Below are 27,271 nucleotides of genomic sequence, written 5' to 3'. Positions count from 1 at the left end.
AAAGAAAAAGTCAGAGAGGATCCTCTGTGGGAGTTATTATTATTATTATTTTTTTTTTTACAACATCATGCATAAAGTTAAAAGACGCTGATCTACAGACGGGACTGTTGACTGTTCTGTAAAAAAGGACTCAAGGCACAGCAGAGGGGTTAAACATCTACAAACATCTCAGGACTATTTAACATTTTAGCAAAGGGTTCTCGTCGCACTCTCCCCCGCGCTACACTCGTACGCAAGCCGATGTGTCCACTCGGTTCAGCAGCTTTTAGCTGCACATCCCGAAAACTCCTGTTCAATTAAATCAATTATCTGCAATAAATCAGTTCACCGGAATAATATTCTAAACATTATTGTAGTTCTAGCAACAATTTGCAGACTATTACGGAAGCCAGCTCTAGCTTGCTACAGTTAACTTGGAATGAAAACAAACTGGACCGACCCAAACGAGAAGCACAGACGTAGAAAACAAACTGGACCGACCCAAAACGAGAAGCACAGACGTAGAAAACAAACTGGACCGACCCAAACGAGAAGCACAGACGTAGAAAACAAACTGGACCGACCCAAAACGAGAAGCACAGACGTAGAAAACAAACTGGACCGACCCAAACGAGAAGCACAGACGTAGAAAACAAACTGGACCGACCCAAAACGAGAAGCACAGACGTAGAAAACAAACTGCTCCGACCCAAAACGAGAAGCACAGACATAGAAAACAAACTGGACCGACCCAAAACGAGAAGCACAGACATAGAAAACAAACTGGACCGACCCAAAACGAGAAGCACAGACGCAGAAAACAAACTGGACCGACCCAAAACGAGAAGCACAGACGCAGAAAACAAACTGGACCGAGTCGACCGGTGCGAGTAGAGAGACGACGGGACAAACAGCAGAGCGGAGGAGGAGAATAGGACTGAAAACCTTCATCGGTATCCACGTGGTTTTGGTAAAGTGTGAAGCGCCGCTCACTGGAGGAAAGAAGCAAGTGTTTCACGACAGGAAACTCAAACTACAGCCAGACAGGAAACAGTTCAACGGGTTTCTCTGGCGGGTTTAGTTTCCCGTCCCGGTGAAGTAGCTGCTGGTTCCGGTTTTGGGTTTTCACGTTAGCACCTAAAAGAAGAGGCAGCGTCACAAAGCAGAGTCATCTCCACAAACACCAACGGTTCATTTCCATTTGATCTATTTAACCCTTGTGTCGTCTTCCTGTTCACCATGAAACGTTTAGTTTTCTGGTCAAAAGTTTTAATTTCAACTTTATGGTCGTCTTTTTCGACACTTTTCCCAATGTTTTTGTCACTTTTTTCTATGTTTTTTGTTGTTTTTCCCCCACGTTCAAGCATTTTACTCACTTTTTCAGTTTTTTTTGTCACTTTTTGGCTAATGTTTTCCTGGGCTTTTTGACTTTTTTTTTTTTTTTTTTTTTTTAAAAGCTTTTCCCAACATGTCACTTTTATTTTCAATGTTAATTTTTTGCTATATTTTTTTAAATCCTATAAAATTAAATCAAAACAACCAAATTCAATGAACGTAATGAACTGATCCTTTATATTATTGTGAAGAGCATTGTATGGAACCATCCACGTTACTTTTTCCCGATGTTTGTCGATTTCTTTCTGCACTTAAAAAAGAAAAAAAAATTAAAATGCTATAAAAAACCCAAATTCAATGAAAGTAGTGAACTGATAATTTATGTTACTTGTGAAGAGCGTTGTATGGAACCATCCACGTTACTTTTTACTAACCGTTTGGTTAAAAGAAACCCAAATTTCGGACCCGAAGACAACTCCAAAATATGCTTTAGTATAAAAGTTTGTTATCAATAAATCTTTCAGAAAACAGAGTCTTGGGCTGCAACTAGTAATGGTTTTAATTACAGATTAATCCGCATTATTCTTAAATGTTTGACTTAAGTAATAATAAACCAAATCTGAATTGTTGCTAATTGACTTAATTGATCCTTTCAGCTCTAACTTGTTTAATAACTGTGAATGTTTGTATCAAAACTCGACTGTGTGGCAACATCCCTCCGATCTCACACACAGGAACTACCAAAGACTGCTTGGAAACCAAATGCCAAAAATGATCCTCCGTGAACGGCAGGCCAGGAATTATACAACACAAGCGCTTTGCCAAAGTCCCAGAAAACAGCTCTATGTTCATTCTGTTAGCAGACACATGAAAGAGCATCGAGGCGCCAATCCAGATTTTCTTGACTTAGCTGCAGACCCTGGTGACCCATGTGGTCGACCAGGCATCAGGCACAGGTGGCCGACCGTGGCAACATCCTCCGATTTCACACGCAGGAACTACCAAAGACGGCTTGGAAACCAAATGCCAAAAAAGTTGTAAAAATCTGTGTTGCTTATTGGTGTGACGCTGCTTTGTGAACGGCCTCCCTGTTTTACAGACAGACAGTGATCTGGCACTCGGAGGAGATTGCGGCTGGTTCAGTTCACACAGTTTAAAAACACAACGCGACAACGGACACACACACACACACACAGTCCAGACGGTCGTGTGTGAAAGCGGCTGGTGGAGGAGTTCGGTCCCTGAAGCATGAATTGAAAAGCTAGTTTTTAAACAAACGATCATTGGTTCGTCTCCTATTTAAAACACGACACAAACAAGAGTCAGTTTGTCGGTGATGTGCACTTCCAGCTGAGGAAAGATTTACAGAAGAGGAAGATTTGTTCACAGGAGAAAAATCACAAGACGAAAGAGAAACATCTGAAAAGTACTTGAAAAAACAAAAGATCAAGGTGACAAAAAAAAACAACAACCTAAAAAGCATCAAAATTCAGCTTCAAATATTCCCAGTTTTCCTGAAGCTTTTAAACATTGTGACAAGTCGTCTGGGTTTCCTGAAGTGACAGTGTGTTTGTTTGTGTTTGAGTGTAAGGCCTTTGTGTCGTTGATCCACAGGAGGTAGAAGTCCGAGTCAGGCGAGCTCCATCTCCCGCTCGATCCCAACGTACTTCAGGGCGTCAGCCTGGCTGTACCTGCCACACAAAAACACACAAACACACACACAGAGAGAGAGACAGACAGACAGACAGACAGACAGAGACACACACCAAGCGTTAGCAGGGTTTCCTCTAGGGATGCAAGATATATCGACTCAATATCGCTATCGCAATATATCGAAAGTGTCGCAATAAGTACGCAGTATTCTGTTAACTTTGTGGAGCGCTGCGTCCCGTCCGTTGGCTGTGTGGCTTAGTTGTGTTTGATTTAGAGCTTGAAACGCTGTAACGATCATCTTTCATTGGCCAGTTACCGTGCCACTTGCACATGTTAGTGTACGTCAGCGCACGGGTCCACTACGTGACAAACCCTACGGAGCGTACCACGTGTGTGTGTGTGTGTGTGTGCATATTTCAACAGAGTGACAGTCTAAGTCAAGAAATAGATAGAGACAACAAAACCGAACGAATCAGAGAAGCGAAGGAGAGGTTGTGTCCTGTTCTCTTTATTTATTTAATACTGTCCAACCAGTAAAACACGTCCTGCTCTGTAGACATGGTCCTTATTTATTTATTTATTTATTTATTTATTCATTCATTCATGTTGGACCAGTCCAATATGACTGTCAGTTGAAATAAACCCTTAGTTGTAAGAAAACTTGTTTAGTTTGTTATGAATCAATTTTAAGTTTTCCCGTAACTTTTGTAATTTTACATACGTTTAAAAATATCAAAATTAATATCGATATCGCAATATGACATTTTGTCAATATCGTGCAAACCCTAGTTTCCTCCAGAAAAGTTGTTAGGCCCGGAGGAAAGTGTCTTTTTTTTTTTTGACGAGGGCCCGGCTGGGGCTGGTCCCAGACTGATGGCAGCAATAATCTTTTTAGTGATACCACAAAACATGAACGGAATCACGAAATTAAGTATTTAAAAAAGAAGCTATAAGACAGACTCCATACTCTACATTGAGTCAGTGCCGCTCTGAATAAACACAGTCGGCCCGATTTCTTGTTTTTATTGTTACTTGAAAATAAATGTTCCGCTATATTGGAAATATTCCAACTAAAAAGGCAGCTCAAAGTCCAGATGTGTGCCAAAAGAGGTTTTGAAGTAAATAAAATCAGTTTTTTCGTTATCGAGTAATTTGTTGTAAATAGTTTTGTAGTTACCTGTAGTCAAAGAAGAGTTCCTCTCCAGTCTGGATGGCTCTCTTAGCAAAGATTCCTATCCTGTGATCCCCGTTTACCATCATCACTGCAGAGAACACACAAGTTAGCCACAGCTCAACATGAGTATGAACATCCGTGTGTTTATACAAATTTCTCATAGAGTTTCAGCTCATCTTCTTACCTTTTGCATAGCAGTTGGGGTTGACAGAATGGTTGGCGAAGCGGATCTTGTTGCCTTTCCTCGTGGCATCAACAACAAAGTCTGTGGAAAAAACAACAACACCTTTCAACACTTGTGTTGTTGGAGGGACACACACTCGATGTTTCACGGTAGCACGAAACCAAAACTTATTTTTACTCCACAAGGTTCAACGTTTTTTTTTTTTTTCCACTTGTCTGGTTGGGCAAGTAAATAATAAAATTCTACTTGCCCGAAGCAAATTTTTACTGGCCAGTATATAACTAGTTTTAAATGTAAAGTAAGGAATAAAAAATAAATGCCCTGAAAGTGTAAAAAGGAAAAAGAAAAACACACTTAAAAAAAAAAAAAAAACCAACAAAAAATTTCCTGCCAAAAGTCTCAACTCAATTCCTGATTGGCCAACGGCACATTCAAATAAAAATCATTCAACAAGCGTTCTCTGGCAACAGAATGATAACGTCATTTATGATACGATGATGATTACTTTCCCCGGGGACATCGGGCAACCCTTATCGTTGAACCCTGGTCCAAGTGAACACTTTGTTAAAAGGTTTCTCAAACTTCTCAAATTTCCAATATCCTGAAACATGAATGAATGAATGAATGAATAAAACCAGACCTGGAAGCTCAATTAAAAAAGCCCACAATCAGGCTGTGCATCTGTGTGTGTGTGTCAGTGAGTGAGTGTATGAGAGAGTGTGTCAGTGAGTGAGTGCGTGTCTGTGTGTGTCTGGGTGTGTCTCTGTGTGAGTGAGTGTGTGTGTGTAAGAGAGTGAGGATGTGTGTGAGTGTGTCAGTGAGTGAGTATGTGTGTGTCCGTGTGTGTGTGCGTGTTATACCGTTGTTAAGGTTGAAGAGGAAGCTGCACATGTATTTGTCGTAGACCTTCCCTCTGCGATCGGCTTCATCCTGAGAGATTATCTGCAAAGAAGAAGGTCGCCCACATTACACATTTAAATGTAATACTTTTTCTTCAGTTGAAGAGGCCATTTAGATAGATTAGACTCGGTTTCTCAGCTTTTATTTCTTCCATTTTTTTCTATTTCTTTACATCACACTGTGGGCTTTATTTAATAAACTTGTTTGAAGTGTTTTGCCTCCATTTATCTTTAGGGAAGTCCTGCTGAACTTTCCATGTCTTCCTTTTTAAAAGAATACAAGAATCTAAAATGGTGCATTTGTATATCTGTACAGATTACGCTAATGAATGTGAAGCCACAACAAGACCCATCAGTAAAAAACACACGGACAGTGAAGTCCTACCTCTCCACAGTACTCTGATATGAACTCGTTTTTCTGGACTGGCTCTTTGATGAAGATGCCCCAACCTGCCACGTCTGAAGGAGCCAGCAGCAGATGCTGAGAGACAGAGAGGAACGTCAGAGTGGGCTGTTTGAGCTTGTGATAAAAACAAAGATACACTACTGTTGAAAAGTTTGCAATCTCCTGCCACAGAGCTCGATTGTGTCGGTCAGATGTGTGAGAGGACGACTCTACATGTCTGAAGCTATTTGATGCTTTTAGCTTGTAGACAGTCCACTTCACAAAATAGGTTATTTAGTTTTGTACACGGAGAACAAAACGCTGTACAATGGTTCAAACAGACTGACAACTGAAAGGGCAGAAAGAGAAAAAGATCCCTCTCAAAAAGTTGGAGAAAAGAAATCAGCAGTCATTTGTTAAAGAAACTGGAAAATTAGCATCAAAATATGTGCAGATTTAAACAGGAACACGTTGCTATTTAATCCAGTGTTTTCACCAGTTTATTGCTCATTTCCGTAGTTATTGTTGAAGGAAAGAAGAACATCAATAAAATAGCCGATTCATAACTTTTCAACAGTAGTTCGCATTGGATTTTTTGCTACTGAACACATTGGCTGTGCTCGGGGAAATTCAAGTTCAAAGTGTTGTTAGTAAGTGTGATTTAAAGTGGTGTATGAAAGTGCGGTTAAAGGTCTGGAATGAATCAATAAAAACCTTCTTGGCGCCTCTCTGGATGGAGCAGTTCTTGCAGGACACGTTCTTGCTGTCCCAGTGGTCTGCGGCGCCGCAGGTCAGGCAGAGGTCGGGGTCACACTCCCTCACGGCCAGGTAGCAGGGGCACTGCTTGGTGTTACACTGAGCTTTGCACCGACAACCCGGGAAACGGTTCTGACCTGCAGCCACACAGCAGAAGAGCAAAGTTAACTTTCATTTCAGCAGGAATAAAAGCTGCGTCAGTCAGAAGTGTGTGTGTGTGTGTGTGTTCTTACACTCAGAGCTGCACTGGCAAAACTTCTCACAGAAGTTTTGAGCAGTGACGCAGGGACATGAGGAGTCACAGGGCTGCCGTGGGTGGTCACATGGCTGGTAATTATACACATGATTGGACGAGCCATCTGTAAGGGGTCAGAAGAAACGCAGCGGTCAAACTGGATGTTTCAGATCAATCATCTTCTGCGTTTCACCAGGTTAAACGCACACGTTTCCTGTAGCTTTAACAACAGTAATTTATCTGCTCGTTTATTTCTGTGTAAATAAACTGAGTTGTCCCACTTCAGCCTCTTTTTCAATAATTTAAAGAGCTATTGTGTATATATTTGTTTCTGTATTTATCGTTTATTAAATAATAATGTTCAATAAGTTTGTTTGTTTATGTATGCGCCAACCACCAAAGCAAATTCCTTGCAAGTGTAACTTACACAGGCAATAAAACGTTTTTCTAATTCTGATTCCGAAGTGTAAAAAATCCTAAAATGAGGCTAAAATGTTTGACATGTTTTCAGCCACGTGGAGGCTGACTGGAGTCAAAAATCTCTTCAACTATTGGATGACTGTAAGAACTTCTCACCTTGCGCCACCAACAGGACAGAGTTTCCACTTTTCACAAAGTTAATCCATTACGTTTCAGCTCATATTCAATTTAGGTTCTGATTGAATCCGATACAGCTGTATATTTTTTGTTATAAATCAATTTAAGCACAATAAGTAAATGTTTCCTATCTGATATGTAACAAGCATTACAGTCTCACAGTTCCTCTACCACGGCTTTAGACTTTAAAAAGGGCCCTATTTTAACAATCTAAGGGTTGCTGTTATGATGGAAGATTTGCACCGTAATATTTTTATTTGTAATCTTCTGCATGTGTGTGCTGCTGTGTGTCCCTGTGTGTGTAACAAGCATAGTGTGTGCACGCTGTGCACGAGCATTTTACTAATGCTCTGTTAAAATAACAATGAAATGCTGCGTTATTGACTTTAGACCAGGTTTTTGTTGGTCAATGGCGCAATCTCTTCCCGCTGCCTCAAGATAGCAATACGCCCAGAATGCACCTGAACACACCTCCCTGTAAGACCAGCACGCACCTGAACACACCTCCCTGTAAGACCAGCACGCCCAGAACGCACCTGAACACACCTCCCTGTAAGACCAGCACGCCCAGAACGCACCTGAACACACCTCCCTGTAAGACCAGCACGCCCATGGGTGCACAGATGGGTGCAGGTGCATTTGCTATTTAAACGACGTGGGCGCTGGACGTGAAACTGACAACTGCGTCGGTCTTAAACTAGCAAAGACACTTGCTTTGAGCTTTGCGCTGCGCCGGGTGCAAGATAGGGCCCCTCGTCTTTCTGTAATTTCACGCGCTTCAATCCAAACCTGTGTACGAACCAATACTAAACAAAAACAACCCACATTTGGGTCCTATTTTTTGGATGGTCCACATTAAAAAACACCTCTCCTTTTCTGTTTTCTTTTGCAAACGGTAGTGTTGAAGTGACCTCTGACCTTTCTTCAGCTGGATCTTCCTGCAGTGGGTGGCCCAGAGTCTGTGTTTCCTCTTCTTCTTTCTCGGTGGTGTGTCTTCGTCTTCAGCGGGAGCCCGAGCGATGATGCTCGACTCCTTCACCCTGAACTCGTAAACCTGCAGAACCACAGTTGAGATAATGTTTTAGAAAAAGTAAAACTTCTCTGATGTCAGCTTGTTAAATGTGAATATGTTCTAGTTTCTCCTCTCCTATGTGACAGTGAACTGAATATCTTTGAGTTGTGGACAAAACAAGACATTTGAGGACGTCATTCTTGGGCTTTTTGGGAAACACTGATCCACATTTTTCACCATTTTCTGACATTTTGTAAACCAAACAATTTATCCATTTATTTGGAAAATAATCCACAGATTAACCGAAAATAATCTTAAAATTGTAGCCCTAAACATTTTAGACTTTAGTGTCCTTTTACTTACATACTTTGTTTTGCTGTAAGATTAGATACAAGTGTAATGTTGTAGTGAAATGTTTTTAGTTTTAAGAGAAACTTAAATCTTTTCTTCTTAGGACGTCTCTGAGTCAGTTTGGCAAGTGACTCATCGATAGCTGTTGAACCAAAATGTAAACTTTTTTTTTTGCTTCTGCTGCGTTTAGAAGAACCTGTGAACTAAGCTGCTAGCAGGAGTCGAACTAGATGCTCACCTGTCGGCAGGTCTTGGTGCCGATGAGCCGTGCGATGGCGCAGAAGTTATCGTAGTATGTCCCGATGAGAACCCTGAAGAGAGAGGCTTCGGCGCCGCTCCACTCAACCGCTTCAGCCTCAACAGTCAGCTTCATCTTCACTGGAGTCTGACACCGCGAGTTTCCCTCTGCACACACACACAAACAATTTTTAAGGAAGGAACTTTCTCCGGAAACCAACGACCTTATGAGGAACTAAGGAACTAAATCTGTGTTGTTGATGGAAGGAACCAGTGACTAAATTCAGCCTCAGGCTGCAAAAACAGAGGATAATACTTGCAGTTTTTTTAAGTTTACCGTTGCTGACTGGCTAAACACAGACACAGTGGCTGCTACAAGTTGTGTAACGCTCCATTCATAAAATAAGGAAGTACTGTAGTATCTTTATCAGGACAAGGGACGGAGATTTCGTGATGTTTAAGTTTTAAAAATAAAGTCAGGCTTTGTTGTTGTCTTTGCAACATCTTAAAAAAATAGAGCAGAGAAAAAGTTGTTAACTAAGAGACATTCTTGTTGGTTGTAGCCTTTAAAAAAAAAAAAAAAAAGTCTTAAAAACACTGAAGTTGGGTTTGATTTGGCTTTTTCAAGGGACAAACGGAGATATTTCTCGCCAAAGAGGAACAGAGCTTTAATGGCAGCTTCTTTATTACTTTATATAACGAGCGAGAGTTTGTACCTGAGCTGCTGGTGTTCTCGTCCTTCTTGTCGTCGTAGTCTTTGTCGTCGTCTTTGTCATCATCTTTTTCGTTGTCTCGGTCGTCTTCTTTGCTGCCCTCGCGGTCGCTGTCTGTGTCTTTGGTTTCCGAGGAAACAGATGGCGTGCTGGGTCGGCTGTTGCTGTTCGGCATTCGTCCGCGGCGACGGCCCACCGTGCGCTTGGAGGGCGTCTTGGCCCGCTCGGCAACTACGCCTGCGGGGTACTCGCTCACTATCCCATCCTGAGAAATCACAGCAAGACAACAGTGACACACTGAAGGGAATGTAGCCGGTGAAGCGAATATTTCATCAGGTTATTCTTCAGTTCAATATATAAAAAGGTAGATAGAGATAGATACTTTATTGATCCCCAAGGTGAAATTCAAGGTCCCTGTAGCTTAAAGAAATCACACACACACAACATACACATACATCATAAACAGGATGATAAAATGACTAATCCACATGAATAATATGGACAATAAAAGAAAAGACGCTAAATAAAAAATCCAGAAGAATAGGGTTGGATTGGGCATCGAGAACCAGGTCCAACTTGGAAACGTTTCAAAAATTACAATTACAATGGAATCGTTTGGAAAATTTGGTTTCGAATCCGTACATCGGTTCCAAATATAACACGGGCAAGTTTTGGTTTCCGTAGCGACTGCCGTACTTCCAGGTGCCTGTTGTGTTGCAGCCATGGAGCACAGTAAGCGGCGCTCTAAAGTGTGGCTTTATTTTACTTTGGAAAAGCCCGGTAAAACTGTAAAAATCACCATTTAATCAAAATTACATTTTGCCTAACCCTAACGAAAGAGCTAGTTATTTTTTCCATTTTGATTGATAGAAGTGAAGATAGTGAAGACAGAAACAGAGTAAGCAGAACAACAATTAACACTGCTGTGATATTGAATGAAAGAAGGAATGAATGACAGTTGACTCACCTGTACCAAGTACATGTAGCAGTCGATGCCGCAGGGTTTGGTGTCCACCTGGTTCTCCAAGTTCTTGCGCTTATAGGTGTTGGGAGTTGCATGGAAAGCTAAAAGACAAGAGATGGAAGAAATGTGTGTTGAAAGTCTGATGTGAATACTAAAACAAAACCAGAGAAGAAGCCTGTTAAAAAAAGATGCTAAAACCAAAAACTCTGTTCAAAAGGTTTTTACACATTGTCAGATTTTTCATTCCAGTCAGCTTCTCTAAGAAATTTAAAAGTCAATTAACTTTGAAGTCTGTTAAAGTCTAACGTCCGTTTGTAGTGGTCTGCTTTTTTTTTTTTTTTATTTATTTATTTATTTATTTATTTATTTATTTATTTATAGGGATGCACTAGGGCTGTGCAATTAATCAAATCTTTAAAAAATCTTTAAGACGTGACAATCACAAAAACAGTAATTGAGAAAAAGGATTATTTTGCACATTACGTTTTGCAAGTAAAATCGTATTTTTGTGTGGTGTTCTAAAGGGGAATTCAAAAAGTTCAAAGTAAGTTCAAGAGTAAGTATTAAGAGAAATTTTACAGTTCAGTTGGCCAAAGCCAATCCAGCATATTGGATCGGTGCATCCTTACTTTTTTAATAAGATGCCAATTGTGTGAAAGAGTAAGAGTGAGTTTGAGAGGGTGTGTGTGTGAGTGTTAAAGTGAGTGTGTGTGTGCCTTTGAGTGTGAGTGTTAAAGTGAGGGAGTGTGTATGCGAGTGTGCGTTTGAGCGAGTGTGTGTGTGTGTGTACACTAACGGTGCAGGAAGCAGTCGTATTTGAAGCATCGTCTGCAGAACAGAGTGTGGAAGGAGTGCAGGCTCTGTTCGCGCTGCACGGAGCGGGCGTTCGGACCGTCGATGTTTGGCGTGCACTCAGGGGGCAGCGCGCCGGGCAGCTGCTGCTCCGTCAACTCCTTGTACCTGACAGACAGACAGACAGAGAGAGAAATCAAAGCTGCTTACAGTCGATGTCAGGAACTGAATAATGACCCATGCATACACCCGAGTTTACAATGAATCTACGCGTCACAACAGCATTCTTCATCCCGTTAAACAAGCCCCATAATAACCCTTTTTGTTCTTGTGGAATAAAGGACAATTCAATCTTACAGATTCTGTCAATAAAATCCATCTTCATATGAAGAAAAAGGACACAATGGAGTAAACAAGACTCACTTCGATGTAAAGAGGAAACATCTGCCGTCTCCTAACAATTGAATTAGGCAAAGAATCAATATAACTTTCATCCAGTCTGCAAGGATTTATGAACAATTATTTTTAGGATAAAAAACACATCTGCGTGTCGTAAACACTTTCCTACAAAATAGGGAGGTTTAGCACTAACAAAGAACCTGTTAAATGTGCGAAAGGTTTGCCTTTTTGCAACCTGAATTACGGGTTTTTAACAGCTATGTAGAAATCCTGATATGTGCCTCGGATCACACACACACACACACACACACACACACACACACACTCGGCTAATTCTTTCAGTCAATCGCACACACACTTTGTTATATTGTTGTCACAATAACAGAGAGACTTCAATAGGAGCGTTCATATAAAATATATTATGGTAGAAAGATAAAAAAAAAGATACTACACGGCAGGACAGGGTGAAATAGAATAGATTTTTTGTATATTTCCACGGCATGTTATGTAGCGAGGTGGTGTGTAATCAAGTTATTACAAGGTACAGAAAAAGGTTTCTATCAAAACGTAACAGTATATATGATATTTGCTTACTTGTGGGCTAAAAGGAAAAAGGCTCTTCTCATGAACCGTATCTTTAAGATTTAACTTGAAATAAATCAGGACTTTTTTAAAAATCAAAATGTAATATATAGTCGTGATTCTAATACCAATATTTACACCTTTAGTAACAGAATACTGCTGGTCCTGATAGTTGGACCGATGCTGCCCTTTTGTGGCCAATATTGACAAAACTAACAAAACAAAATATATATAATGGCTATATTTATAGCCATTATAAAGGTTTAAAGATTCTTAAAAATTTTGGCTGACTAAGTTGTAAGATAATGAAAGAAAAGACGAATTTGAACATCCTTTCGGTAACACTTTACTTGAAGGTATCTACATAAGAGTGACATGACAGTGATGACACATGAACCCTAACTATAACTTTTCATGACAAAAACCAAATGACACTAAACGAACGGTATGTCATAAACGTTTATGACTGTGTCATGTCACTCTTATGTAGATATCCTCAAGTAAAGTGTAACCATCCTTTCTTGTTCTAAAGAACCCATATCCAAGCTTGTGTGGCGCTTAATTCGTCTTCACAAACGTGTCGTGCTGCTCTAAGCGGTAGAGACAGACAGAGTAGCGGTTGCTGGGGGGGGGATGGCGCTGCATGTTCCTGTTCTTCGTGGGCGTGACAGCTTTGCTGTATCTGTAGCAGATGACCAATCATAAAAAAACTGGCTCCGTGTGACTTAACACAAGAGTAGCAGAGACAGTTACTCCTGTATACATGGAATTTGTAATCAATTGGCAATATCCCGATGTAAACGGCGACGAACGGTTAGCGTCTGGACGTACAGACAACCTTGAGACGCAATAACTTTTCGGTCACCTTCTTATAAATCTCACTATCTCGGTACTTTCTGCCGTCAACAAAAGACATTATATTCATGGTTTTCACCACACTAATAAAGAAATTGGTTTCCTCCTCGCTCGCAAAAGTGTGGTGCTGTGCTGCGTCTCGCCATGTTTACCTCTACTTCCTGTTTACTTCCGGTATACTGCGCGCAGGTTTTCTGGCGCATACAAGAAGTTCCTCTACTCAAAAGACCGAGACTCCTTGCGAATAGAGCATGCGCAGAACACAAATCAATGTTCCTTTTGACAGGGATATGCCGATACACGTTTACATGACCAAAAGTTCGGGTTAGAAAAGGGGTAACCCAGGGATCATTTTTGGGTTTTTAAAAACAGGAATATGAGCATATTCGTGTTTTTTCCGGTGTTTACATGGCCGTGCGGGACCGGGTTATTGCTAATATTCCGGTTTTGAACGGGTTATTGGCTGCTTGTAAACGTAGTCAGTGCTGCAGAGGAGGGTCTGGCTAGTCCAAACAGCATTCCTGGATGGGAGGAAAAATGTGCTCCGGTTTATTGGCATTTCTTTAAACCAATCACAATCGTCTTGGGGCGGTGCTAAGCGCTGGACGGACGGTGCTGCTGCAAAATAGTCTCAGGAAGGAACTTGTTTTGGTGGAACATGTGCACGTTCAAAAGTAGTTTTAGACGTGCAACAGAAAACTCCGATTGGACAGATAGTCTAGCTAGCTGTCTGGATTTACCCTGCAGAGATCTGAGGAGCAGTTAACCATAGTCCTCACAAATCCACCGGAGGTTAGAACGCCAACACAGAGACAGAGGAAGGGGACGCACATCCGGCCGAAAAGAAGGACATGCGGCGGCACCGGAGAAGTCCCCGAAGCGACACAGACTGCCTTTAACATAACTAGAGATTCTAGTATTTATGGACAAACAAGTATGACAAAAATAAATTCAACATGAAGAGTAAATATACAAAAACATGTGTACAGTAACTTGTTATATTGGTGTAGCTCATATTTGCAGCTCATATTTGCAGTATATATATATATATATATATATATATATATAAAATATACTGCGTCCCTCTGTTATTGTCACAGCACTAACACTCTCACATACAAACAAACCCACTAACTTCTCTTTGAGCTCCTCAGTGGAGCCCTTGTCAGGGAACATGGAGGAGATGGCTTCAAAAATCTTGTCAGAGGGAAACTTCTTGGTGCCGTCATTGCTGGTTCGGCCTGGAGACGACACATGCAAACGCGCTTTCCATCAGGGCATTAAACTCACTTTTACTTAAACCCACCGGCCAATCTCAGTGACCTAGGTAACCCCGTTTCTAAATTTCACTGTATGTTTTTTCCCCAGAAGAAATAAAAGCTTAGAAATGTTTTTCTGCCACAAAGAAAATAGCAAAACATGTCATATATTTCACTCCATACATTTCTCTGGCATTAGAGCAGTGATGTGGCAGTTATTTCTTTTTAAACCTTGAAGGTTTGTCCTTAACGGGAGCAATATATAGGATTTCTGCCGCTGGGTCAAACAAAGCTAAAAGACGTTGAAGAGTAACTTCCCACTAATTTATCTTTTTCATAACTGCCACATTTGTAGGAATATTTTGAGAAAAAAAGTTTAAAAAAAGTTGAACATTTTGAGAGGAAAGTGTATTTAAGTGCTGCTTGATTATAGAAAAGAATCATAATCCCATTTATTTTAGTGAATATTCAAATTAATTTGTAAAGTAAGTACGTTTTTAAATTGTACAAAATATTTTGACGTTTTTGTCGACTATTTTATCTGCTTGTGAACAGTCAAACGTGTGCTGTCAGCTTGTTAAATGTTGAATATTTTCTAGTTTCAGTATTTTCTGAGTTGGGAGAGAGAACGAGTTGATAATGACAGTTAACAACTGAAAGTTGTTGTGTTTGAGGTTTCTGGTGTTGGCAGCTTACTGTTGCAGTTATGTCCGCTGTACACAATCTATGCGATTGTGTACAGCGGACATAACTGCCACATTTTTGGTGTGACAGTTATGTCTTTTTTAAACTGTCGCCTCTGGGCCAAACAAAGCTAAAGTAGTTGACAATTAACTTCCCACTAAATCTAAGTCTTTTTCGCTGCACACAATCACATAAATTCTTGCTGTAATATCATTTTAAAAGGCTCTGATCACAGACACAGGTGTTTTCAGTTCATCAGGCTGATTAGACCTCTTCCCAGGACTGTTAAAAAAGTTCCTTAGCCATCATAGAAAAAAAAGAAGAAGAAAAAAACGGTTGCAAAAGCGCCAAAAATCTCGGAAAAAGCGCCAAAAAAAAAACCTCAGTCGGAAATCGTGACAAAACAGTCGAAAAAAACCCGACAAAAACTAGGTGGGCCAAAATCTAATGTGAACATAAATTGATAGGCGGGCCGGATTAACATCTGCAAGGGGCTGGATTTTGCCCCCGGGCCTTGAGTTTGAAACATGTGGTATAGACTGAGTGTTTGACTTCTTCCAGAGTCTCGTTAGCTTTGTTGCACCTTTTAGAGCGGGACAAATGACATCATATCATTCTCATTGGTAGAAATGATTTGCGATGTAATGAATTCCCATCTAAGCTCCGCCCAATCTTCAACCTGAGCAGCATTTAACTACTTAACATTTAACTGTTTAATCAGCCAGAATAAATGAAAACACCTGTGCAGGTGTTCAGAGACCTTTTTTTTGTTCATATTACCTAGCCATATTTATTCTGCTCTTATAAAGGTAACTGCTAATACACTGCACATATCTATATTTAATTTACGCTAAAATACCTTCTGTAAACGAACTGTACACTACCGTCTACACACTACCGTGGACACAAACTGCATTTCGTTGTCTTTGTACTCTGCACAATGACAAAGTTGAATCTAATCTTATACGGTACCGCCGACAGCTGCTACCTCATATCTGTTTCCAGCAAAACGGAGCAAATGCAGAAAATCAATGTTATGTTCTTCTTTACAAATGAAATAAATGTCAGACTGACTTGACATGTGATGTGCATTCTTCTTAGAACACAATCTGCTTGTAGAAATGTCTCATAATATATTGTCTCTAGAAGTGTATTGTTAAGGAAAACATGTTCCTTTGACTATTAATCATTTCTCTGTATGTATCTATTCGAAAGGGTCTCCTTGTTGTATGAGCTATGACAGTGAGATGTAGTCAGATTACCTATGTAAAGGGCTTTTCTTGTTCACTGATTTATGAGCTGTAGAGAGGCTTGAGACTATAAACTCTGTATGTTAAACTGAGTGAAGTTCTGACAGTTTGCCTTTGAAAGAAGAAGACAATGTGTTTGAAGGACTATTGAAGGACAAGCTAAACTTAACTGGAGACATTTCATTGGTTACAATTGTTAAGAACCCTGTCATTGGTTTGTATAAATATTCATTTGGCTGCTTTCCAATAAGTAAGTTAATAAATAAATAAGTTCCTGTGTGAGCTCTTTGGGAGCCGCGGAGTGAAACTGAATGACACTTTTGCTTTGTAGCTCCACTGCAATTAATTACGCATTAATTACATAAAACTTTTGCAATATATCATTTTAACCATCTCTGTATTTCTTTGTGTTCTCCGTGTGCCAAGAAAATTATCCATAACATCGCAATACTTCTAGAATCAGCCCCTACGTATCGTGAAGGGATCAAATCAAGACAAAAGCAGATCATATTTGCGATTATTCATACGGATATTGCAACTGCGATATTAAAAGGGAACGGTTACCGTGTCAACAGATAACGCTGTGATGATCACTGGTACCTCAGTGAAAAGACTTACTCTCATTGTTAATGAGCCCATCCTTGCGCGGGTCCTCTGGATGCTCCTTGCCCTCACACAGCTCCATCTTTTCTACCTTGAAGTCGTGCTCTTCCTCCTCCTCATCGTCCTCGTTGTCGCTGTACTGCGACAGAGCGCTGACCAGCTCCACGAATATTTCATCGTTGATGAAGCCGCACTCTGCAAAACACAACGCAATCAATCGAATGTCTTTACTGAGCAGAATTAGGTTCATGTTTAATGTTTTCAGGTACATGTTATGTCGTCTCTGTTGATGGAACATTACCAAAATGAGAAGTTCTCATCTTAATATTTAGGAAAGCAACAGTCGTTTATGACCGACCCTCACCTCTGTCTCCGTGGACTTTTCCATCATAGTTCTTGATGAGTTCTTCTATGAAAGTACCATCTTGGTCCAGGATCTCGTCTCCCATGTAGGGGATGTTATGGAGCACTGTCTCATCCTCCACCTGAAGCAAAGAATGCAAAACAAACATTACACACACAGACAGACAGCTGCGGTTAACACTGACTATGTTTACATGTACATATTATGCCGGTTTTTGCCCTTATTTCACAATGGATTCATGGCTAATGACTGAATATACCACATGCAGCCATGCAAAATAAGATATCTTTTCAAAATTTTCTAGCGGTGGCAGACTTGTTGGACCTGGCAAACTGAGCCTCCCTCTTTCATTCCTTCAACCAGCTTCTTGAAAAGATCAGCGCTTATCCAAAATCCTGTTGATATCCAAGTCTTTGATAATGTTTAAAAGTAGCTGTGTTGCTCTCTACCACAGTCCTGCAAATGGTCGGCTGGTTGGTCTGCCTACAGCAACGCTCAGAGCTGACAGTGAGCCGTAAAGTGTCAAACTGCAGTAAAAACCATGATTGAGACGCAGATTCTGAATACGCTGTATGCTCTACATGTAGGCCTGTCGCGATAGTCAATAAATCGAGTTATCGCACGATAAAAAAAAATGAGCTCGATAATTTTTCCGGCCGCGATAATTTCCATTTGCATGCTTGTTTGTTTTCCTTGTCTCTCTCTACCAAAGAGACTGGAGGACCACTCTCGGTTCCTTAGCGTAACGAGGAGTGAACCCTCTTGTCAGTCGCATGGTCTTTGTGGGGGCGGGACTGCGGACAGAGAGACAGAGACAGACAAACGCTAGTTGAGAGTTGGAGCAGGGTTTCCCGCAGCACTTTGCAGTTAAGGCGCCGTCAAAAAGAAAGTAGGCCTATATGAGCGATATCCACCGTGTTATTTGGCGTCTCGTTTCTCCCTTTCAATCCAAACCACACAGCTGACAACCTGCAGGTGGAGACTGTGGAGACGGGCTCGGACATACACGCCGCTGGTCAGTCTCGCAAGCGGTTTCAGGAAAGTGGCTGCATGTGTCCGACAATGCACAGAACATTAACGGTACAAGCCTACAGCTGTCCGCGGACACGGAGTGTGGAAAGTATGTCAGAGTTGCACCTGTGTGTGTGTGTGTGTGTGTGTGTGTGTGTGTGTGTGTGTGTGTGTGTGTCCGCCCCCACGAAGCTCCGACCTGAAGAGGAGCAGAAGCCGTACCTTCGCCAAAATGAAGACTGAAAAACAGAACTATTTTGGTACATTTATGCCGCCATGTGGCAGATAGCCATACAGATAGATTTAATTTATTAATTATATATTATTTAAATTTAATATTTAGAGTTAAATAATTGTAAAATGTAGTACAGAGTCTGTAGTCTGAGAACTTACGTGTCACAAACGGCAATTCCACAACTGTACATCAGCGTGAAAGACGACATACTAAAGGAGATCAAAGACATGTTCTGGATATTTAAAATGTCTTCCAGTTCCAGTGTTAAATATTATTTAGAAATAAAAGTGTATTGATCTTTGAAAAGGTGTACCTGTATTATTATGCCATTATCATTATATTAGATGCAAATGGTCTCTCGATGACAATATTATCGTTTATCGCAATAATTTCTGGGACAATTTATCGTCCAGCAAAATTTGTTATCGTGACAGGCCAATCTACATGTCCAAAGAATGTTTCTAAAACCAGAATAATACCGGCATATCACACACGTCTTAATCTGAAAATGCTATATTCTGGAAAAGGTCTTATTCTGAATATCTAAACAGAATATGCTGTGTACATGACCCGTACCAAAGTAGGAATATGGTCACATTCGTAATAAAAGTGGATAATTAAAGTGCATGTAGACGTACCGATTGTCCCGACCACTGATGCAATTGTTTCACTTCTACGATTATGCACTCTGAAGTACATTTTAGACAATGTTTTCCACTACATGCAGCTGTTAAACGTTCATACACACCATGAAGTTCTGCTGCAGCGGAGACCAGGAGTACATGACCGGGACTGAGGCCACGGCGTTGAGAGTCTTAAGGGGAATGACCTGCCGGGGGTACTCGGAGAAGCCGCTGTCCACCGTGCACTGCACAGGAAAGGCAGAGAAAATGTACAGTCACAACACAGGCAAAAAAAAAAAAAAAACTTTCCAGAAGCTTTTATGCACATGCGAGATCATCTGAGAACAGCGTTAATCCACCGACCTCTCGGGTTCCTCTTAAAGAGCCGACAGACGTCATGATGTGAACCGGCTGGATTCTCCTGGTCTTCCACTCCTGGTTCAAGATGTCAGTGCGATCCATGATTTTCTGACGGTTGGTGTTGAACATGCTCTGAAAGAGTTAAAAGAAACGTAAACCAACTGCGAAAAACAAAAGACAAGCAACGTGTCAGTCGGCCAGCAGCCAAAATGTGCCACCACAAGACAGGATGCGGATTAGGAATGGGTTTTAAAAAATATTTTCTGATTTCAGTTGAATGATCTGATATTGAGTCATAAAATCCAGAGATTAAACTTTTAAGAGTCATATTAAACTATACGATCTAAGGAATCAATGTCACGCTAAATAACGCTCCAAAGTTAGGAGACATTTTGGCGAGGGGAAAAATCTGCCATGGCTATTTTCACAAATGTCTGGCTTTAGATATACTGTCTCTGCAATGAAAAAAGCACCTTCTGTCTCTATGTAACTGCTTTGGGTTGGTTCTTATTAATATTTTTAATAATGCAGCAGGTTAGAGGGTTTCTTGTACAATTTACAGCATTGGTTGTCTGAGAAGCTCCTTTATATCCAATAGAGTCCGGATCTTTCTGTCCGAGCCCGGCCCGCATCCGACAGAGCCGTGACCGAACTCGGCCCGAGCCCAACAGGCATTAAGAAATTTGGGTCCGAGCCCGACCCGACAGTTAAAATCTCATTTTTTTTCTCCTACTAATGACACATGTAGGCTACGTTTTAGTGTGGAAAGCCCACTTTTATCAAGCTACTGTAGGAAGGCATTCGGAAAAGCCGTTAATAAACACGTTTATGAACACGTTAATGAGATGTTAAAATGTTCAATGTGTTAACCTTTCCTGATTGCTTAGTTTCCGACCGTGATCAGAGACTTGTTACCTCCAGGTAAAATCCCGTTTCTGGTGAGCAAATGAATGAACTTGGCTTTCGGTCTGGGGTTTATTTTGGACACCGCACACACTGTGTACAAAACTTTAAAACTTATTCCACCAACTCTGCTCCGGTTGCATACAACACGTCTGCTTCCTCTTTCTCCATCTCGCTTTTGCCCACTGCGTGCCCACACACGCACTGAGCTCTCTTAAAAAAGGAGCCTCAGCACCATTTTACAACAAATGCCTTATCGCGCTGTTGTGACCGAGCACGACCCAAACCCGACCATAATTTCTAAATATCTGTCTGAACCCGGCCTGTCGGGTACCGTCGGGCTCGGTTTGGGTATCCATGCCTTGATATCCAAGCGAAATTAGTATTTTAACTGAAATATCCCTATTAGAAACGATAATGGATCAAATCAGGCCTTTGTGAATCGGAATCGATTCAGGATAACCGTGGCGATACCGAGCCCTAATGCTGATGCTTTCAGTCTAAGACTAAAATGATAATGCACAAAGTAAGTAAGTGATAAAAACATTACTTTACTGCCATATTAAGTGTCCATTATGTCTGATTATTGAAAAGTAGGCTTCTAAAAAGCACCAGCTGCCAGCCAGATTGCAGATTACCACCTATTCTCCAACTGGACAATTTAACACTATTTCACATACATTTATATGAAGATTTCTCATACATCTAAATCACACATGGGTTTTGGACTAAACCAGTCGACCTAACTATATGGTGTCCTAGGTGATTTTAACCACCTAAACAGGATGGCTAAAAACAAACAAATCATCACAGGGACAAAACACTGCTGACGTAAAGAGGAAATGAGAACGCAAGCAACGTTGGCATGCAAACATGACATTTCCTGTTGTTGCTTTTCATGATCAAAGACTTGTAGTAAGAGAACTGTGCATGGATTTACATAAACCGCCACATGAGTGATTGTCAACTGCAGTAGCTAGGCTGAATGTCAATCAAGGTCAAGAATGAGCCTGGACTTTTAAGCCAACATGGACGAGAAGTCTTTTAAATGCTCAGAAAACACTGTAGTTGTGATCGTCTACTATTCCTGTGCAGACGCCATCATCTGGTAATGAAGATCTTGTGCTCGAACGTTTCAGAGCAGCTACTTAAGGGACCCTGTAGTGAAGATTAGGCAGGTTTTTTTGGCAGTTTGCAGATTATCTGTATTAGAGGTCAACAGATTAAAAATTGGCCGATGCAATTTTTGGCATTTTTTTTTTTACATAATCGGCATTGGCCGATAGAGTATATTGAGCCGTTTCCTTGAGTTCAAGTGTTCTTCAGACCTAAAAAAAAAAGAAATGCTGCTGGTTGCTACTGTGTGCAGCCCTGCTATTGTTAATTTATTTTATTTATGAAAGTTTGCGATGAAAGATTTGTGTTCTCAAAAGTTTGATAAATGATGCACTAAACTTTATTTTTTCATTGAAAAGTTTATTTGACAAAGTTTATTTTCTTCTTACCCGTTTCATTTATTCAATATAATTTTATACATTACACTACCTACATTATTATTATTATTATTATTCTACAATATGTTTTTAAATTATACATTTTTAATTTAAGTGTACAAGTGCAGATTGGTGAAGTGTTCAATAAATGTTTTTGTTGAGAAATTTTGTGTATCTTAAGTAATTAGTGTAAGGCTACATTTTATCTTTCAAATAGATATTTAAAAAACAAGCACATATCGGCCAAAATAAATCTGCAGCATTTATCGGCCATCGGCTGACCCCGATTTCCAAAGATCAGCATTGGACAGAGAAAAGCCCATATCGGCCGACCTCTAAACTGTATCAGCGTTTCATTTACCTGATAACCGATAAAGTTAATGAATTAAAAAAGCGTTCTACTTTGGCTCAGTTCGTCTGTCCCTCTGCTTCGGTTTCACTCAGCACCGAGTAAGACTTAATGTCCGAACATTGGTTATCCGTTTCATTAACTACTAACAATCGGTATCGGCCATTATAAACCAGTATCGGTCGATCCCTAGTGAAGATTGTTTTCACGTCTTGCAGCTCTTTGCTGCAAGAGGTTGCTGCAGTTACATCTATCTATCTACCATCTATCTCTTCAGTTAAGCCAAGCCTTTTGTTGTTAAGGTCATAAGAGAAGCATGTATCGGTGTCATCATACAACCAGGGAGACAACAGTGGACAAGCTCACAAACAGCCTCTAGTATTCTAAAAAGCAAACATGTTTATGAATTAAGACCGATGAATAACTAAAAATTGACCTTTACAGACTTCTCTTTAAATTTGTCCAACACTAGAAACAGTGACAGGCTAAACATTTAAAAATCTGCATTAAACTGCAAAGGTTACAGCGTTGTTAATTCTAATTTTACAATCCTTTCTGTGCAGAACATTTTTAACATCAGGGCTAATCGCATGTACAAGTATTTTGGCTGTTGATAACTATTATTGTGATTAAATTAGTGTTTTTCCTCTGCCAGCATGTTAGCCGGCTTCTATGAATATCTGCGTGGAGTGAAGGTTCTGTCAGCGTGTGGACAAACCTTGACCTCGTCGGCCCGCCTGAAGCGTTTGAGCTGCCGAAGCCTCATGTACTCAGACTTCACCCTCCTCTTCCAGCAGGCAGGACCCTTCTCCGAGCGCTTCCCTGTCAGCACCATGATCAACCTGCAGAACAAAAAACAGAGAGAGGGTGAAGGATTCTACACATTGTTGTAGTACTCGGGACTGGTCAAGACCACTTTTGAAGGTCTCTCTCTCTCTCTCTCTCGTCTCTTGAATAAAGAGGACTTGGGGTTTTATTTTTAAAACCACCCCTGCAGAGATATTACTAAATTGCCTGTGCATTCTCTAACTTTGTGTGTTACCATCATTACTGTGATTGGATGTAAAACTTCCTTCAAATGCAACCAATAACTTGACTCATTTCTAATTTGAAATGTGTTTCTGATAAGCCCTCTCCCCACCTCCTTAACACACAAACTCCCAAGAAAGTGAATCTTGGGGACAGAAGAAGTAGTTACGGCTGTCTGGCACTGGTCTGATCTTGGTCTTGTGTCGGTCTCAACCCCTCAATGTCTCCGTCTTGACTCGGCCTTGATACGCTGTGGTCTTGGTGATGACTTGGTCTCATTTTAGGTGGCCTTGAGTACAACACTGTCTACACATTTAATATTTTCAGTCTTTGCCAGAACTTATAGATCTTGATTGGATTGTGGGTCGTAAGGAAACCAACATCCTGCTTTTGATTGGCTGCAGTTCCACCACCAGCAGATGTATTTATCTATTCCACAAGAAACAAAATGACATACTCAAGGGCCTGCAATCGATATGAGACAATATCATTAACGCCCATTTAAAACCAACAGTTACATTTATATCAACTCAAAAAAAGCAACTAAAATACGATTTGACAATTGTACTACTGAGATTTGCCAGACATTTAAATGAAAAACAAAACTACTCTTTTAAATAAAAAGAATAAATAAAAAGTGGGAATGCCCTGCTACGCCATGAACTACAACAACCACTACTATTTCTAGTCATAGTTCCATTATATTTATTGTGTGTGTGCCACTGTTCATCACACCCCCCAACCGACACCGCCTACCAGGACCCTGGGTCGGTCTGAGGTTTCTCCCTGAAAGGAAGTTTTTCCACTGTTGCACTAAATGCTTGCTCTTGGGGAATTACTGGAATTGTTGGGTCTTTGTAAATTACAGTGTGGTCTAGACCTACTGTATCTGTAAAGTGTCTTGAGATAACTTGTTATGATTTGATACTATGAATAAAATTTAATTGAAATCTAAAATCAAGGTCATCTTATAGACGGTATGTATTGATACATCGATCCAGATCAATGTTACACACCCCTAGTTAGTATCACAGAATATTGAGAAAAGCTTGTCATTGTTTTGAGAAACTAACTCAGAATAACTTACAGACAGGGTTAAAAATTAGCACCAATCTAACAGCCAAATGCTGGTATGAAAGTAGCAGGTAGATTTGCTTCACTCACCAGCCAAGAAAAACAATGATAACCCATTGAGTGGCTGTTAAAATTTAAACATTAACTAGTCATTTGGCTGGTGGACAAAAAAAAAAGTTACTTTTGGAACCTGCTTACAGGATCGGTTTTCCATCACATTGGCAGAAATGCACATGCGTATCAACTAGCATTCTAGACGATTTGTATGCCTTGAAATGTGTTTTCAAGGCATACAAATAACACAGCAAGCTTGGCAACATCCTGACATCTCTCTGACACCTGTCACATGATTTCCACTAAGGTTCTCCTTAACTGCCAGTGTCAGTAATTCAATCTAACTGTTTCTCCTTAAGATTTCACTCTGTCATAAACACACACTCGCACAGACACACACAAAAGCTATTTAGGAAGGAATACATTCTGACCCATCTGTGTCATAGTCATTTTATGTGCAAAAGTTTCTTTTGTAGATACGTCTTCAATGTATTAATTTGTATTGGTTCATATATTTTATATTATCTGTTTCATTCATTCCCTTTCTAGTCTTTGATTTTTTGGCAATAAACCTTTTTTTCTGATTATTTATTTACGTATTTTATTATAATTTTGTTATTATATTATGTCCTTTACTTTTTCTACTAAATGTCTTTTTAATGGAGCCTCCTAGCATAAGCTTTCCCATACGTTTACACCCGTATAACCGGTCTGACAATAAACACCTTGAATCTTGACAGAGATACAAAATGTTGGCACGCGACCACCGGCAAGCTAAAGCTAACTGTTGGTTAGTTAACAAAGAGTGTAGCCTCGAGGACAGACCGTCTGAATCGCTGGAAACAAAGAGACAACAGCACTGACAGCTCCTCTTACCTGCACAGGAGGCTCAGTACTCATTCAACGGAGTGATATGGGATCGATGTGACACAACACCGGCCGAAATCGTCCTTTGTGTCGGGGATTAACGTTAGCCTGCTCCGTGTTTCGGCTAGCTGTAACGTTAGCTCGGCGGCTAACTAGCGTTTAGCTTAGGAGGAGGAGGGATTCACTTTGCCGGCTTTACGTAGCGAGAGTCGGCAAACAGAAGAAAAAGACGCCGTCCCTTCTACTTTGAACACGGCTATATAAAAGACAGTGTTTGTGGATGTGAATCAAGCCGTTTAAGTTCACCCTGCCGATAAACAATTCGTCCAAATCCAATATTTCCGCCTCGGTCGGCACCGCTACGGTTCAAACTGCTCACACTCAACGCCCACTACGGCTTCAGCAGATTCAAGAGGCGCCAAACGTTTGGGCCAATCACAGAAGGCGATGTTACGGCTTCTCAGTGTGGTGTCACGTGATTGGTTGGGGTTGTATCAACGTGCTAGCCAATGAGAGTTTAGAGCTGCTCCGGGGCGGCCTGCAACGGGGACATGTGGACCGACAGGTTCTCTTTGTTCTCTCATAATGTCAACAGAATATAAATAAAAACACAAAATAGATTGTTGTAGATTACATTATTAACAAGCAGTCTTCATCTTTAATTATCCACCAGTGTTGGTGTCAGTTTGATTAAAGGTCGCGGCAGGCAGATCATCCAACAGTGTCTTTTACATATTTTTATTGCAATATTAATATATTTATGTTCTTGACTGTTGCAGTACTTTGCTCTAGTGTGTATTCTCTTTTCATAGGTTTATTGTATGCCCGCAAAACAAAGAAAAGACAAAATAAAAGCAATAACAACAAACATATGCAAAAAATAAACATGCATAAAGTAAGTTTTCATTTGCATGGAATTTTGCCTTGGCTTGTTTTGCCTTCTTGTCTTTATTTACCCTAATTTGGCCTTGCCATTGTTTGGCTGTCTGTTGTTATATTGACCTCTGGATGTCCTGCTTTTGCCTTGTTTTTGTCTGTCAAAGCACTTTGTAAACTCCGTTTTAAAAGGTGCAATATAAAGTTGTTATCATCTTAGATTCTCGTCGGTGTCATGTTGCGAATAGATAGTATAGTTAGTTTAGGCGTCAGTTTACACACACACACACACACACACACACACACACACACACACACACACACACACCCACACACACTTGAAGTATGTGGCTGTGCAGCAAGGGCAAGGGCATGGATGTATTACAGTATTATGGACAAGGGTCGCCAAGTTTGTTGAGCCCCGCCCCTTCCAAACAGCCATTGGCTGACAGCTCCACAGTGTCTTCAAACTACGTTCAAACATAAAAAAGCACTTTGTTAAATGTCTTCAAATAGGCTCACAAACACGCATTATCAGAATCAGAATCAGCTTTATTTGTCAGGTATGAGGACACATACGACGAAGTTTGCTTTGGATTATACAATGCTCACAATGTGCTTTAGTGCTTACTCATACAAAAAACAACACAAGAAACAATATATACACACTTGTTAAACACATCTTAAATTAATTCCAATCAAATATATTTAAACAAAGAGAATAGTAGACAGAAAAAGACACAATTAAAAAAAAAACTTTAAAGGGATTCTATCAATATAACTCAAGTGAGAGTGATTTTCAGATTCATTAATTTATAACAATTTAAAACGAATATTTACATTTTGAATAGTTCATAATAGTTCATAGATTATGTACTAATCTAACAAATCTGTAACTCTTGCTGTCTGATTTTTGTTTTGTTAGCTCCTACACGTTTAAAACACCAAAGTCAAACAGTAACCTAAACAAACCGATGGAGGCAGCTGTAGAGCAGCAACTCCCGTGTTCTGCGAGGTAAAATTACTGTTTTTGTCAAAGGAGTCTGGTGGCTTTGAAGAGAGCTGGACTATCCCTTTAAAGGACTTAAGGAAATGGATATTTACACATTTACATTTCAGTGACAATTGGACAAAC

At 40.4% G+C, this 27,271-nt stretch overlaps 3 protein-coding genes across 3 annotated transcripts in view; 1 reads left to right on the top strand and 2 right to left on the bottom strand.

Annotated features, from left to right (window-relative positions):
* The window catches only part of LOC120552569 (NLR family CARD domain-containing protein 3-like), a 1,238,648-nt gene that overhangs the window by 1,016,718 nt on the left and 194,659 nt on the right, over positions 1–27,271 (top strand). The gene's annotated exons all lie outside the window — the stretch shown is intronic.
* LOC120552568 (NACHT, LRR and PYD domains-containing protein 12-like) overlaps positions 1–27,271 on the bottom strand; it is a gene marked incomplete in the record, with an annotated part of 803,490 nt that overhangs the window by 685,738 nt on the left and 90,481 nt on the right.
* Positions 1,429–25,663, bottom strand: ezh2 (enhancer of zeste 2 polycomb repressive complex 2 subunit). The gene is made up of 19 exons (XM_039790750.1): positions 25,270–25,663; positions 22,955–23,078; positions 19,495–19,623; positions 19,257–19,376; positions 17,263–17,383; positions 16,914–17,093; positions 14,238–14,343; positions 11,271–11,434; positions 10,478–10,575; positions 9,514–9,775; positions 8,799–8,965; positions 8,116–8,251; positions 6,599–6,724; positions 6,324–6,502; positions 5,610–5,705; positions 5,186–5,267; positions 4,326–4,406; positions 4,145–4,229; positions 1,429–3,005 (listed from the first exon to the last, which is right to left on the bottom strand). Exons 2-19 carry the CDS (start codon positions 23,069–23,071, stop codon positions 2,945–2,947), a joined length of 2,310 nt encoding a protein of 769 aa, XP_039646684.1. The 5' UTR covers positions 23,072–23,078; positions 25,270–25,663; the 3' UTR covers positions 1,429–2,944.

This window comes from Perca fluviatilis, chromosome 22 (genome assembly GCF_010015445.1).
Source record: "Perca fluviatilis chromosome 22, GENO_Pfluv_1.0, whole genome shotgun sequence".
Classification (NCBI taxonomy): Eukaryota; Metazoa; Chordata; class Actinopteri; order Perciformes; family Percidae; genus Perca; species Perca fluviatilis.
This window is presented reverse-complemented; position numbering and strand designations above follow the sequence as displayed.